This window comes from Primulina eburnea, chromosome 16 (assembly GCF_022965805.1).
Source record: "Primulina eburnea isolate SZY01 chromosome 16, ASM2296580v1, whole genome shotgun sequence".
Classification (NCBI taxonomy): Eukaryota; Viridiplantae; Streptophyta; class Magnoliopsida; order Lamiales; family Gesneriaceae; genus Primulina; species Primulina eburnea.
Genome location: NC_133116.1, coordinates 290,659 through 304,129, shown reverse-complemented (window position 1 = coordinate 304,129; position 13,471 = coordinate 290,659). Strand labels below are relative to the sequence as shown.

Sequence of the window (13,471 nt, the reverse complement as noted above, 5' to 3'; positions counted from 1 at the left end):
TTGGCCCCACATTAGACCGATGACATTAGAAAGTACGAATTACTGGGGCCAAACCATTTTATAATAATAATAATTTGGTTTTACGCATAAACTAATATAAAATTCAAGTCAATCCTAATTACGTACCTCCCTCCCATTCATGCTCCCTTGCTTGCCCAAGTATAAATACATGTAACTGATTTTGTTAACTTATAACACCAAAAAGACCTCTTCAATCCCAACAAAACCCTCTTTTTCCTTCTTTCATTATTTTTTTGATAACGAAAGAATGGAGTCATTTGGTTTTCTTGACGAAGAAATGGAAACTTTGAGCACAATGTTTTCTTGTGAAGATTCTAGTCAATTATTTCATCATTTCAATGTCACTAACATTTTCTCCAATAATGGCCAGATCCCATCAAATTTCTTGGTCGATCAGTTAAATGACGGGCGTTTATTTTTTACAACTGATACTAATAGTAGCAACAACAGTGAAATTGGCAGTGCCCCTTTACTTGACCAATCAGGCGCCATGAATTTTACAACGCTACTGGTGTTAACTTTCTTCAAGATGTAATTACCAGCAATATTACCATAGATACTTATCCGATGGATTGCAAAAACGATAACTTGATCGTGCCTGTTTTCACGTCTGGTCATATGATGGAAGAAATTCTCCAGCTGAAAGCACAAATATGCAACGATCAAGTGGGAAATGCAGAAATTCGGGACATGCTGAACGCTGAACTTTGTGATGAAATGCAGCTCAAGATAAAGTATGAAAGATCCGAAGTTCTGATTGATCAGAATAAGGGTTTTGCTGTTCATCAATCCTGTGCGGATAAATTTGTGGATAGTTCACCCGAAAGTCCCAGGAAAAGATCTCGGGTTTCAAAAGATGTAAGTATAGGAGTTTAGATCAATTGTATTTTTTTCAACAGTGTTTCTATGGCACCATTATATCTTAATTAGTTAAGGCGGATCCAGCAGGAGGCAATCGCAACTCGAACTCATGCATAGATTATTATTATTTTGAAAATATCAGTTCCGCCCTAACTTTAGACCTTTTTGAGTCCGTTTCTATATTTCTGAATCCGTGAATGGTGATAAATTCTTGGAACAGGTACAGAAAAATAAGAGGAATATGCAGTCGAAAAAGAACAAGAAAGCTGTCCAAAACAATAATGATATTGTTGAAGAAGAGAACACTGGTGGTGTAAATGGACAGAGTTCAAGCAGTTGCAGCTCTGAGGATGATTCAAATGCTTCTCAGGATCTGAATGAAGGGTCGAATTCGGAAGCTAAAACCTCGAAAGGGAAAGCAAGAGCTAGCAGGGGTTCCGCAACTGATCCCCAAAGCCTTTATGCAAGGGTAAAATACTTTACCGCATTTCAAATCTGCTCAAAATATTGATAAATGGGGTCTGACTTATTGTTTCTTTTTATATATATAATAAAAATGTTAAATAATTTTTCGTATAAATATACTTTTTTTTCCATGGTGACGATTCCTGTTCGACACCACTAAATCCAGCATCTTCTATTTGATACGATGTATCTTGACATGAAATGATCCCTTGTTCCGAATTCTACAGAGAAGACGAGAGAGAATCAACGAGAGATTGAGGATCTTGCAAAATCTTGTCCCTAATGGAACCAAGGTATATTAAAATAAAGGTGGTAAAAATTTAAATTGTATGAATTACATAAAAGTTAAATGATTAAGACTAAACTTTGCGTTACGGAATAACACATCAGGTTGACATTAGCACAATGCTGGAAGAGGCTGTTCACTACGTGAAGTTCTTACAGCTTCAAATTAAGGTAAGCTTAATTAAATATTAGTTGGTTCTTGCCACAATAGATATGTTTCATGTCGATTTTTTTGACCATCGAGCTAATTAATTTGTTTTTACGTTCGACTGATGTTTGCAGTTGCTAAGCTCCGATGAATTATGGATGTATGCTCCAATTGTGCACCATGGAATGGATATTGGCCTTTATCACAAGATTTCTCCAAATCTGTGGTCTTAATATTATAACCTTTCTGAACAAACATCAAATTCATGAGGATACTCTTGTTTCGGCGTCAGAGGATAAATTTCTAATTTAATGTTTTTTTGTAAAATGAAATAACTGTAAGATTATTTATTCAAATTATTCTGCACAAGTGTAATTTGTAAACTTATACTCTGTTGCATCATTGCACATGCACTCAAATAAATTGAGTAGTTAAAGAATTAAATTATTCCAAATTGGTATATTGTTTGATCTCGGATGCATTTAACTCTTTGGACATGACTATATGAACTGTAGATTTTTGTATATTGTGGAGCCTCAAGGAGAAAAATACACACAACACAACACAGATACACGTACGTCTCTGTGTATAACTTTTCTTCATATATAAAGGTGCAATGATATTGCAATAATAATTTTTTTTCAAGGTTTATGTTTGAGTTTTTTCACTTTGTTATCTTCACTTTAGTGAAAGAAATTTGACGAATTTTGAATTAAAAAAATAGTTAACAAAGAGATCTTGTGCCTGATAATTATATACGAATTTGTTACCCTGCACACCAGGTGTGCAGGATTCCATGAGCACCGCCTACGTTGCAGTGCATGATTGGTCAGTCTTTTTTTAAAAAAACAAAAAAAAAATTTTGTGTGGTTGTGGGTTTGCCACGTAGGCAGGCGCCCACAGGTGTGAAGGAAAGAGGTGTGCAGGGTATCATTGCTCAATTATATATATAGTAAAATATAGATAAGAAATATAAATTGTGAATTTAATAGTTAAACCACCTAGAGTTAAACTAATTAGTTAACTATTAATAATAAAATGTGGCCCAAGGCGTAAGCCCAATATTATTATAGTTTGGGCCTCCCCCTATCGAATCAGCACACATGACCGGAAACGAGGTCATTCCCACCGTTACCCAACTCCTCCTCCATCGCTTCAGCTGCTACGATTTGATTTAACTCTAAACCCCAGAAAAAATTTGTTCCGAAGACGGATTTCCAGAAGCTTATCGCTCGTCAAACAGCACTCTCTAGCTCTCTCCGTGATGATTCCGCCGCCGCTGCAGATGGAGGAGGTGGCAGGGATGCTGAAATCGCGTCGATGGGCAGAAGTTACGATGGGTGAAAATGGGGAATGGGTGAGTACAAGCTCTGCAACTTGTAGATTTGTTTGTAATTTTATTTACCCCAAGATGAGGCGGTTGCTGTGGGACTTCGGGCTGACGAGGGTGGATCGGATCCTGTGGAGTCACAGCATGTTGTTGATTTTCTGAATAGGTAGTTGTCTCGTTTGGTCGAACTGGGTCCAAAACTTTTTTGGAGAGAAGGTTGTTTTTGTGAATGGTGATGATTGAAATTTGTGTTTCGATGGTTTTAGTTGCATGGTGATCGCGCAGACTGGATTCTTCTGTAATACATTTTTGGTTTTTGTTCAAAAAATTGTTATTTTCTAAGCTTTTACTACGGAACTTTGTGGGTGTTGATTCCTGGGAGCGCTTCCATGAGGGACTGTTCTTGTTGCATGTTACTTATTCAAATGAAATTCTTTAAAAGACAGTGTTACTAATTTTGGTGCACAATTTGAATTGTTGAAAACTAATGTAACTGAGATTTAGAAAATTTGAATATTCCTTGTGATACAGTGAACTCTATCATGATCATCATGTCTTCTCTACATACCTCAGGATATTGGTATTGGTTAATTATTCCTTTATTTTTGTTGTTGGCTTTTTTCTTGATAGTCAAGCCATAGTTTAGTCTTTTTAACAACTTTCCTGTTTCTCAGTGTCTACAGATGTTATATGATTTCCTTGAAAGCTTTCTGAAATTGATAAGTCGTTTGTATGATTTTCCTCACCATGGAGTCCTAGGAATAGTTGCTGCAGGAGTGATTGTAGATGAATTTGAGCTATGTAGAAGGGTCTTCATGGTCTTGTAAAGATTGTATGTTACAATGGAGCCCATTCTTATTTTCTGTTCATCTATTATTGCACTGATATGTTTGTTTGGTTCTGTATCTAATGATCATTTTCCTTCGCTGCAGATCTTCAAATCGGGGTCATGGAGCTAAGTCTGCTGATAGATACCCTGAGTCCAAAGATCATACCGGTCAGTTTATTTTTCACTCTCCTGTTTAGATATAGTCCTATTTACTTTATTCTATGAATAGTATAATCCAGTTTTGATGCTACCCACATGATAATAAAATCTGGAACATGAGCAGTCAATTTCTGGGAGGAATGTTGACATAAACAACTTCATCAGGTTTCCAGTGGAAACCTCGAAATCTCGTCTCTTGTAATAACAACGTGTTGTGCCATATGCGTCACAACATGTAGCAGGGGAAATTCGAATGAGATGAAGCTGGTTGATTTAATATCCTAGCAACTCAAAGATTTTAAAAGTCCTCTCAAATCTTTGAACTAATCAAAAACATTTTTTGTTTTTTTATAATTGTGTTATGTGCTTTAATATTTATTGAATACACAATGGACTCATATATCATTTTTTAAAGTGGAGACTGGATACTAATTGGCTTTTTAACAATCAACAAGAACTTATTTGGATTTGATAAAAAATCTACCTCTAGAATGTTAGAGGCCGTATTGGTTATATATTTTTAATTATTTTTGTGGAGTTTAAAAGTACACTTGTATTCAATATAATCATTTATATATTCTACAAAAAGTTATTAATATTCAAAGTAAACTTATGTAGAATTTTTAAAAGTTATATAATATTCAAACTTAACTTTTAAAAACTTCACAGAAATACAGAGATAATCCATATGTCAATAAAATTTTAATGATTCCGCAAAATTCTATTAAATACAAAAATCAATGCTAAATACAACTCTAAAATATCAAAAATTATATTTCTTTCAACCTAAATATATGAATGTAATTTATAAATGAAATATATCTCAAACTTACATGACTCACTTTCATATCTATTAAATTTAGTCTCTATTCAAATCCTAGTTAATTCATATTTATCTTCTCCGTATATTTTCCAATTCTCTTAGAATTTTTTTTTTAAAAAAAAATTGACTTCTGATTACAAAAGTTGTGAGATTTGAAATCATATTTATTAATTTTTTAATAAAAAATATAATTACAATAAATAACAAAACAATTAGAATATTTGATTCCTGGAAAGAAATAATTATTTTTAATAATTAAAATTTATTTTATTAAATTCTTATGCAAATTATTTTCTATATTTTGTTGATATATGACTTGATTTTGATTGAACTTAAAATTCCTATATGATAATGAATAGAAAAAATTTATTCACTCAAAAATATATATAGTTTGTGTAATTAATTAATATATTAATACATTTTTAAAAATTTATGAACACGTATAAAGATAATTTTATAAAATTAAATATATTAAATTTTTATATAATTACAAATATTTAAACGTCTATATTTTGAAGTACAAATATTTTTTTTATTTATTTTGTAGTGAAACATTTTGTAAAAACAAAATTAAGATATTAACATTTTGCTAAAATAATGAAACTATTTTTATTCATATTGAAATATTATTGTTCCATAATTTTAAAAATATATTACTTTATCAATTAAATATATTAAATTAACTTAAAATTTAATTACAACAAATTATTGACTTATTCTTTAAAAATCACATCGATAAAAAAATTAATATTAATGGATAAAATATTTTTATCCATTAATGTAGTCACTACTACAAACTCAACGTTAACTGGAAACTTTGTAATATCAAACATTGAAGACAGCAAACAGCACGATAATGAACAGAGGCAGATAGTCCCATACCCACCTTGGTTTTGGTGGTCTGCTTACATAAGTTCTAAGGCAGTAGAAGTCCAAGTCACAAGACAATGGATAGCCTCTCTTATTTGTCTGGAAATATATTTCTTAAAAATGCAATTAAATATTTCAACGCTTTCTTCAATACAAAAATGCAAAAGAAGAGGGTGATTTATTCATCAGCAAAGGCAACTGCATAGTGGCCAGAGTTCATATCCTGCAGATAATTGTACTAGCTAATCAAATCCATGAAGAGACTACGCTTAGATAACATAGCATAGTATTGAAGTTGCATGATGAACAAAAAGGTGAATGTGAAAGCAGGTAAACAAAAAAGATTACCAGATGTAATTATATTACATTGTGCATGCTGCCAATTTAATTTTTATTAATTGCCCGGAGGAAGAGACGCGTATGAATGTGAAATATCATCCAGAGCGAAAATAAGACTTGAAGAAAATGAAATACCTGAGATAACATCCGCTGTTTGTTTAGTAATTGTGTTCTTGCCTTGTTAAGGGCAGAGTTGGGAGACTTGTACATCCTCTGTCAAGTAAGGAGCAGCAAAGAGAAGAACATTTAACAGGACAAAGAAGTAAATGACAAGGATTGACAGATGAGCAAATCACCATATTCTACTACTGGATATCATATAATGACAGCCCGACTCCACAATATAATATATTATAAATTAAGTAAAATAACAAAGAGAAGAAAATAATCAAACATCAAGTTCAATAAAAAATTTAACGTCTGCATCCAAGGGTTCCAGAGTTTGGTGTCAAAAACTTTCTTTAACAAAATATGAAGACATAGGTTATTAGCAAACCGTGAGACTGGGATAAGACTGCATCGTAACAATAACAATCTACGACAAACATTATCATCCCATCTAAAGATAAGACAAGAGAGATACTTAACCACAACAAAAGGAAACAGCTTTGAGAATGTAACATCAGACAAACCTTTTCACCATTTGACATACGATTCTCAACTCCTGCAAGAAGCTTTTTCTTAGGAGTGAAACCAAGGGTATCTTGTAGGAATTGATTTTCCTATAAAAACAGGACAAAGAAACAAATGGATAATATCTGTGAAAGCATAGTGAATAGGAGCCATTCTTCTTAAATCTAGATAGAATTGTACCTGCATGTGCTTCAGAAATCCTCCTCCAAGGAAATGCTTCAGGAAGTTTAGCTATCAGTTGCAAAAATTAGAAAAATCAATTCCAAAAAGATATCACCTTGGTAAATATTCTAAGTTGATAATAAAGACCTGTATCAATTCAGCCCATGTATTCATATTTAAGGAATCTCCACCAATCTTCATCGACGTTTCAGGAGTATAACCATCCTGATACATTATTAATTTTTTGAGCTGATATTCAACTTATTTTGTTCAACAATAGTTCCAATATAAAGCATATTAGATTAAATAAATGACCTCAAGAAAATCCACAATATCTCGAAATATATTCCTCTGACTATTGAGATCTTTCTTTGCAGAACCTTTACCACCTGCCTCAGAAGAGAGGCTTCTCACTTGGTTAAGAATTTTATTTCTTAACCCATGTATTGACATTAATTTTCGAGAATCATTCACGTTATCCACAGAGGTGTCGCCAGAGACTTTAGCATCACCACAGAATTTCTCCAGGCTCCCTATCTCAAAAATTAAAGCAAGTGCTTCACCAACAGCAATTCGTAGTGATCTGTCATCCTTGTCCAGCAGACTAGAGAGATAGGTGATTGACCTGCATTGTTTTCAAGAGAACATTCACAAACTAGAATAAGCATTGGAACTTAATTACAAGCATATATAATGATGAGAAAGTCAAGCTAAACATAAAATGTCACTAACTCTTGCCAAATTTTTGGGTTCAGGGTTCGTCCATTCATGGTGGTAAGAAGAAATGACCAGGAAGAGACAACCATCGTTATCATTGCCACAGAAGGTTTGGCAGCAGCAACCTAAAGTTTCCAAATGCAACAAACAGAAACATTACCGATAGTATGACTGAGAATTGAGAAACAACTGAACTGCATCCAGTAACTACTGAACTTTATGAATGTGTGTGTGTACATTCAACACAATGCAGCATAAGCAAAGATATCTAACCCAAATTAATTAAACACATACATACATTGGTACCCAATTTTGGATGGGCCATTTGCCACATTATTTGCATAGATTTCTCTGTTTTCTCTGGTTCTTCACCACCAACAAATGTAATAACAGCCAAACATTCAAGCAACTGTAATAAGCCAGCATGATTCCACAAAACATTAGTTCAGGTATAAATAGACGGTAAGACAACAATGTGGGCAGTAACATTTTGCTTACCGAAGATATTTTAGATATTTCAGGTCGAGTTTTAAGAGCCTCTAATATAGGAGATATTGATTCTTCCAATATTTCTTGTGCTTCCCCCCCCTGACCTGTGGTCAGGGCTAAAAGTCCTAGAAGTAGATGCACAATGAATAAAAGTTAGCCTACTAATAAGCTCCCAGATTAAGGATGATTGTACCAAGGGTATGGGAAACACCTATAACATTAGATGCCAAAGCAATCTCCTTGGCCGAACCCTTCTTGATTGAATTCAAGCATTGGTGCAGTAATGTAGCAAACCTAAAAGAGAGACAGAATAATATTCTTGAACCTAAATGACAATCCTCATAAGAAAGAAGGGACAATAAAACTCCAATGCAAAATCAAAATTCAATCCCTCAACATTCAACACGTATGAACCCTTGACCAATTGCTGAAAACTATCAAGATAGGGGAGAAGTTCATCTGGCAAATCAAAATTGGAAGTGTTGAGAAATATACGAAAAGTTTAAAAAAGGTTCAAAGCATATCATCTGATCATCAACTCAGTGTCATGTTCCATATCAATGAACACTCCCTTTTCTGAATTATAAACTCGACTCATTTGTAGCATAGATTCCTTGCCAATTTAGATACAATGACACCTTCAAATCTTTAAATTCAACATATTATTTGTTAGAGTATCAATTTAAATTTTACATAAGTTCAACATACCACTCATTATTTCCCTTTTAGAAATAATGTTGAATGTGCTAGTAACTATTGCGTTCATTGACCAATCAACCACACCAAAAGATGGTTCATAATGGAACGCTCAATTTTTGACAATAGGTAAAAAAAATTAAAGATATTAGATGGGCTAATGAGCTAACTACTAAAACACCAGAAACAAAGAATAAGCATACTTCTTTTCAACAAACTCATGCTCCAAACTGTTGGTAAAGGCTTCAATTATTGATGCCAACGCCTTTTCTCTCGTAGACCCTCTGAAAACAAAATTTTAAAAACATTTTTGTTAGTGTTCTTTATCTCCTTCCTTTGGTCAAGTGATGTGTTTCAACGAATCCATTTACCAATCATTAAATCTATGCAAAAGGCTGAAGAAGATAGCATTTTCATGTATTCACACCCATTTTATTTCTAACTAATACCACAATAACCAAATAACGAAAAAATTGTCGAACTACCTCTTCTCATACAAGGCGTCCAGGCATTGATCAAGGAAAGTCTCTGTATCCACCTGCTCTTCCTCAACCCTAGACATCAACATGTTATCTGTTTGCACAGTTGACGATGAACTTACACTGTCGGCATCATCACTATCCAGCATAGCAGCATTCTTTTTCTGAGAACTTCCTAAATATCCACAAATTAATCACATAAAAATAAATTTTCCATTTCCATATGCTGGCTCTAAAAAATAAACACAAATTTTGAGTCAATGGATGACAAACTACACCAGAACCAGATTACTAAAAAAAAAGAATCCAAAATAATGATCCATATTATAATTACAGAAAACAGCGATAAAGACCTAATTTTCTACTTTTTGAACAAAATCGACCCGATTATACCAGGGGAGCACTGTAAAAAACTTACTTCTACCCATGATGCAGTGAGATTACTCGAATCGACGTTAGAAAGAAGAAATAAAACATTGATAAAAAACGAAACGATGAAATTGAGCAATGGAAAAGAGAAAATCGGCGAGTTTAAATTGGGAAGAGCACGAATACACTGTGCGAAACAACAACTGATAATTGGAACCGGAAACCAATTTATCCATTAAATAATTTTCGGGGAATTTGGGAGGGCGCTGGATTCTTGTCTTGGGAGAATTTTTGCGGTTGCGTAGAGATACACGGAGGAAATACCGCAGAATGGAAAGAAAACAGATTATATACCTCTTTTACTCATTAGGGCCTGTTTGGCGTTTTAATATTTTCAAGAATCACAATAAGGTTCTTAAAAAGGAAATTTCCTCCTCTCATAAATACAAAAGAAGGAAATATTTTATAAATAAATTTTAAATGTATTGGATAATTAACATGTGTATTATTTATATATATATATATATATATATATATATATAGTATTTTTTAAACAATTCACATATCATGCATCCAATTTATGAGGTGTAGGAAGCACTTGGAGTAGCATATAGTTAAGTTTAGCATATAGTTAAGTCATTTCAATTTTTCCGATTTTACAGATTAAAATAAGGTAAAAGACTACACAGTCATTATTTGTTTTTTTTTTAAAAAATTTTTTTTTTAAAGGAATGTGATTTTTGCAAAGATATAATCCTGTTTTTTTGGTGCCAAACGCGGATTTATGGAAGATGGGTGGTTTGGAATATTCGTGTAGAGGGGAAAGGAAATATGCTGGAGAGGTGATGACGTGGATAAATAATCGCCGTTGATTTCGATAGCCGTCAGGTCGCGGTAGGAAAAATACGTTTTGTTTGGGACACGTGCTCGTTTGCACTCCAACACGATTTTGTTTCGTATCTGAACTACCAAAATCATTGCGTTAGGTTAAAAAGGCAGTCCATAAAGTGCTCCTAGTCAAACGTGTCTTCACTTAGCAAATGAGATTCCTTACATTTATTTATTTTTTTTAATTTTTAACTAACCACGGTTCTTAAATTATGTGAATATATTACCATGTCTATTTTGTTTTACAATTACTTTGAGTAAAATTAAAGCATACTGCTGTGGAAAACACGTACAAGGCTAGCTCATTTTTGTTGAAATTTAATATAAACTTTTTTAAGTATATTTAATACATTTTAATGCTTCATAGCTTGTGGGAATCAAATTATATATACATATATATTTGTGTGTGTACAAGGAATTTTATAACTATAACAGGGAAAAAAATAACTTCTGATTATTACATAATTGCAACGAGACCCGTTAACACTTCCTTAAATTTCAAATATAGTTTTTAAGAGAGTTGGCGAGTAGTCGTGTATATATTTTTCATACAAGAGTACTGGCTGGCTCCTTATCTAATAAGGTGACATCACCAGTGACTGATAAAGCTAACTAACCATCACCACTACCCCATGCAGGAAGCAAGAATCCGTAATGCATGGGTAGTTAAAACAGTTGGGAGGCAAGACTATCTTTTTATTTTGGCATTGCTCGTGCAAACAAACAAATCTTTTGTTGAAAAAAAGCTTCATAAGAATTCAGCACATTTGACTGATGACGGATGTAAAAGGAGAGAAAACATCCCCATTAATCATACTGCATGGCAATGCATGCAACTGAAAAAAACACACACAAAACCAGCATCTTCTGGGGAGAATCATGACGTCCAGATGCATGCAATCCCTATAGTCATCACTTTAAGGTTCAAACCTCTGTTGTTTAGTATTTAGTAGTCATACATTAGAGACAAGAAGTCTTTTTTACACATCGCAATCTAACATTTACATAAGGTAAATAAACAAGGAAACTGTTCCAGAAAATTGCTAGCTAGCCCACCAAATAAAATCATGATCCATTATTCGTAATCATGCCTTGATTCATGGCCAAGCTTGAATTATGTCTCCCATAGATTCCTCAAACATGTAGGCACGAAAATAAATCTGTGGATAGAGATACCTATCATGAACCTGGTTGTGTATTGGAATTTCCATAATATCACCAATTTGTTCCATGTTAAGTTCCCAGGAAGAGGCCAATGTGCCATATCCTACATTCTCCACAATATTCTCAGCACCAGTCAATGTTGTATGAACAGATCTTGGGACTTCGAGTGAAGTCTCGTCATTTTTAGCAACGTTAACATTATCTGAACTCATCAATTTACCATTCTCAACCATTGAATCTCTGTATTCTTTGTTTCCAAACAAACTTTTCATGAAGTTCATTTCATCATCACAGGTCTCGAACGTGAAATAAGATGACGAATCATCATTCTCATTTGAAGTACTAGATGTCCCAACTGGGGGAGATATTTCATGTGGATCGTCATTGCTGTTAGGACCAATAGTAACAATATTCATTTTGCTGGATCCATTGTTGTTGAAGCACTTTTTCTTGATGTATTCTTCAAGTAAAATTGAGGGCATTTTCCCATTAAGTCCTTGATCTGTTGATCTCTTGAGTTTTCTCTTTGAATTTTGCTTCCTTTTGGTGGCATTCCAATGATTCTTAATTGAATTTTCAGTCCTTCCAGGAATACATTTTGCTATTTCTGCCCATTTGTTTCCAATTCTTTCATGAGCCTCAATGAATAGTTTCTCTTCTTCATCACTCCAAATATCTTTCTGTATAAATTCACCAAATATTTTTATTGAAATTAATTTGTGAAAGGAAAAAAAAAAACAAGGAAATGAAGGGAATATCTTTTTAAAAAATATAAAAAAAGGAAACGAACTCCAAGAAAATCTCTACATGGGACATATTAAAGTTAGTGCCCCTTTTCAACAAACTTTGGTTCCTTGTCGGTTATAAACTTTTACAGTCCCATGAACTTTAAGAATGAAGCAGAACATGGAATTGTATCTGGAATGCTTCAAACCCTACATTCACGGAAAAGATTGATTGAAAATATGTTCGATTTTGTGTTTTTATATACGGTGTATATAAAGGTAGAAGAACATCGTATGTGTAAACACAAAACCCTAAAAATTTCTTAGATATAATAACATCAGTTTAGTACAGCATAATTTTAAGATTTCATGTACAAGAACGTCGAATTCTATGCATAAAAAATCAATATATACGGTTCAGAGCCATGATCTGATTCAAGGATGCCCAGTAAAATGATTTCAGATCTGTGTTACAAGCTGTCAAAAATCTATTAAAAACGAAAATCCTACATAGACTTGAGTTACCTGCCTAAAATAAGAAATATCTGCTAGACTGCTGCCACGAATTCTGATAATTAAATTTGAAGTTTATGATATATAGGAGAAACAAGACTAAAAATCGATGGAAAAAACAAAATTGGAGAAAATGATTTTGTAACGAAAAGAAGAACAAGAAATGTTCTCGGGATAAAAAAAAATAACCTTGATGTTGGGACGCAAATGATTGTGCCATCGTTCCCTACACTGTTTCCCTATTCTTCCCTCCATTTTGTCAGCTATCGATGCCCATTTTCTCAATCCATATTGCTTCACCAACTTAATCAGTTTCCTGCATGGATCCAATCCAAAATTTCTCCTTTTAAAATAACTTTAGCTTATGGTCATCTAATGTTATATTTATGCAAAACCCATATATTTCTTTAAACACGATAAGATCATGAAATTCTACCTGTCTTCATCTTCCGACCATTGACCCTTGATCCACTTTGGTGTACCAAAAGAGCCACCTCTGTCTGTAC

The 13,471-nt window shown here is 33.4% G+C and overlaps 2 protein-coding genes and 1 long non-coding RNA gene across 6 annotated transcripts; 2 read left to right on the top strand and 1 right to left on the bottom strand.

The window, feature by feature from the left end:
• Positions 1-268: 268 nt before the first annotated feature.
• LOC140817231 (uncharacterized) lies at positions 269-2,047 on the top strand. The gene is made up of 6 exons (XM_073176872.1): positions 269-417; positions 507-879; positions 1,103-1,351; positions 1,575-1,640; positions 1,738-1,803; positions 1,915-2,047. The coding sequence occupies exons 1-6, from the start codon at positions 269-271 to the stop codon at positions 2,011-2,013; spliced, it is 1,002 nt and encodes a 333-aa protein (XP_073032973.1). The 3' UTR covers positions 2,014-2,047.
• An 822-nt stretch (positions 2,048-2,869) lies between these two features.
• On the top strand, positions 2,870-12,149 carry LOC140816344 (uncharacterized). Of its 3 annotated transcripts, none has more exons than XR_012114573.1 (4): positions 2,870-3,276; positions 3,785-3,942; positions 4,043-4,107; positions 12,022-12,149. It is a non-coding gene; the product is annotated as an uncharacterized lncRNA (long non-coding RNA). The 3 variants fall into 3 exon arrangements; XR_012114572.1 differs by lacking the exon at positions 12,022-12,149 and adding an exon at positions 7,303-7,431; XR_012114574.1 differs by lacking the exon at positions 12,022-12,149 and adding an exon at positions 4,223-4,472.
• On the bottom strand, positions 5,785-10,013 carry LOC140816343 (uncharacterized). 2 transcript variants are annotated; one of them, XM_073175551.1, is made up of 13 exons: positions 9,725-10,013; positions 9,313-9,481; positions 9,031-9,111; positions 8,343-8,425; positions 8,141-8,256; positions 7,941-8,051; positions 7,658-7,767; positions 7,241-7,550; positions 7,073-7,150; positions 6,944-6,994; positions 6,763-6,852; positions 6,266-6,343; positions 5,785-6,014 (listed from the first exon to the last, which is right to left on the bottom strand). In XM_073175551.1, exons 1-13 carry the CDS (start codon positions 9,732-9,734, stop codon positions 5,970-5,972), a joined length of 1,332 nt encoding a protein of 443 aa, XP_073031652.1. In that variant the 5' UTR covers positions 9,735-10,013; the 3' UTR covers positions 5,785-5,969. The 2 variants fall into 2 exon arrangements, with proteins under 2 accessions (XP_073031652.1, XP_073031653.1); XM_073175552.1 differs by having other exon boundaries at positions 6,944-6,979.
• Positions 12,150-13,471: the final 1,322 nt, after the last annotated feature.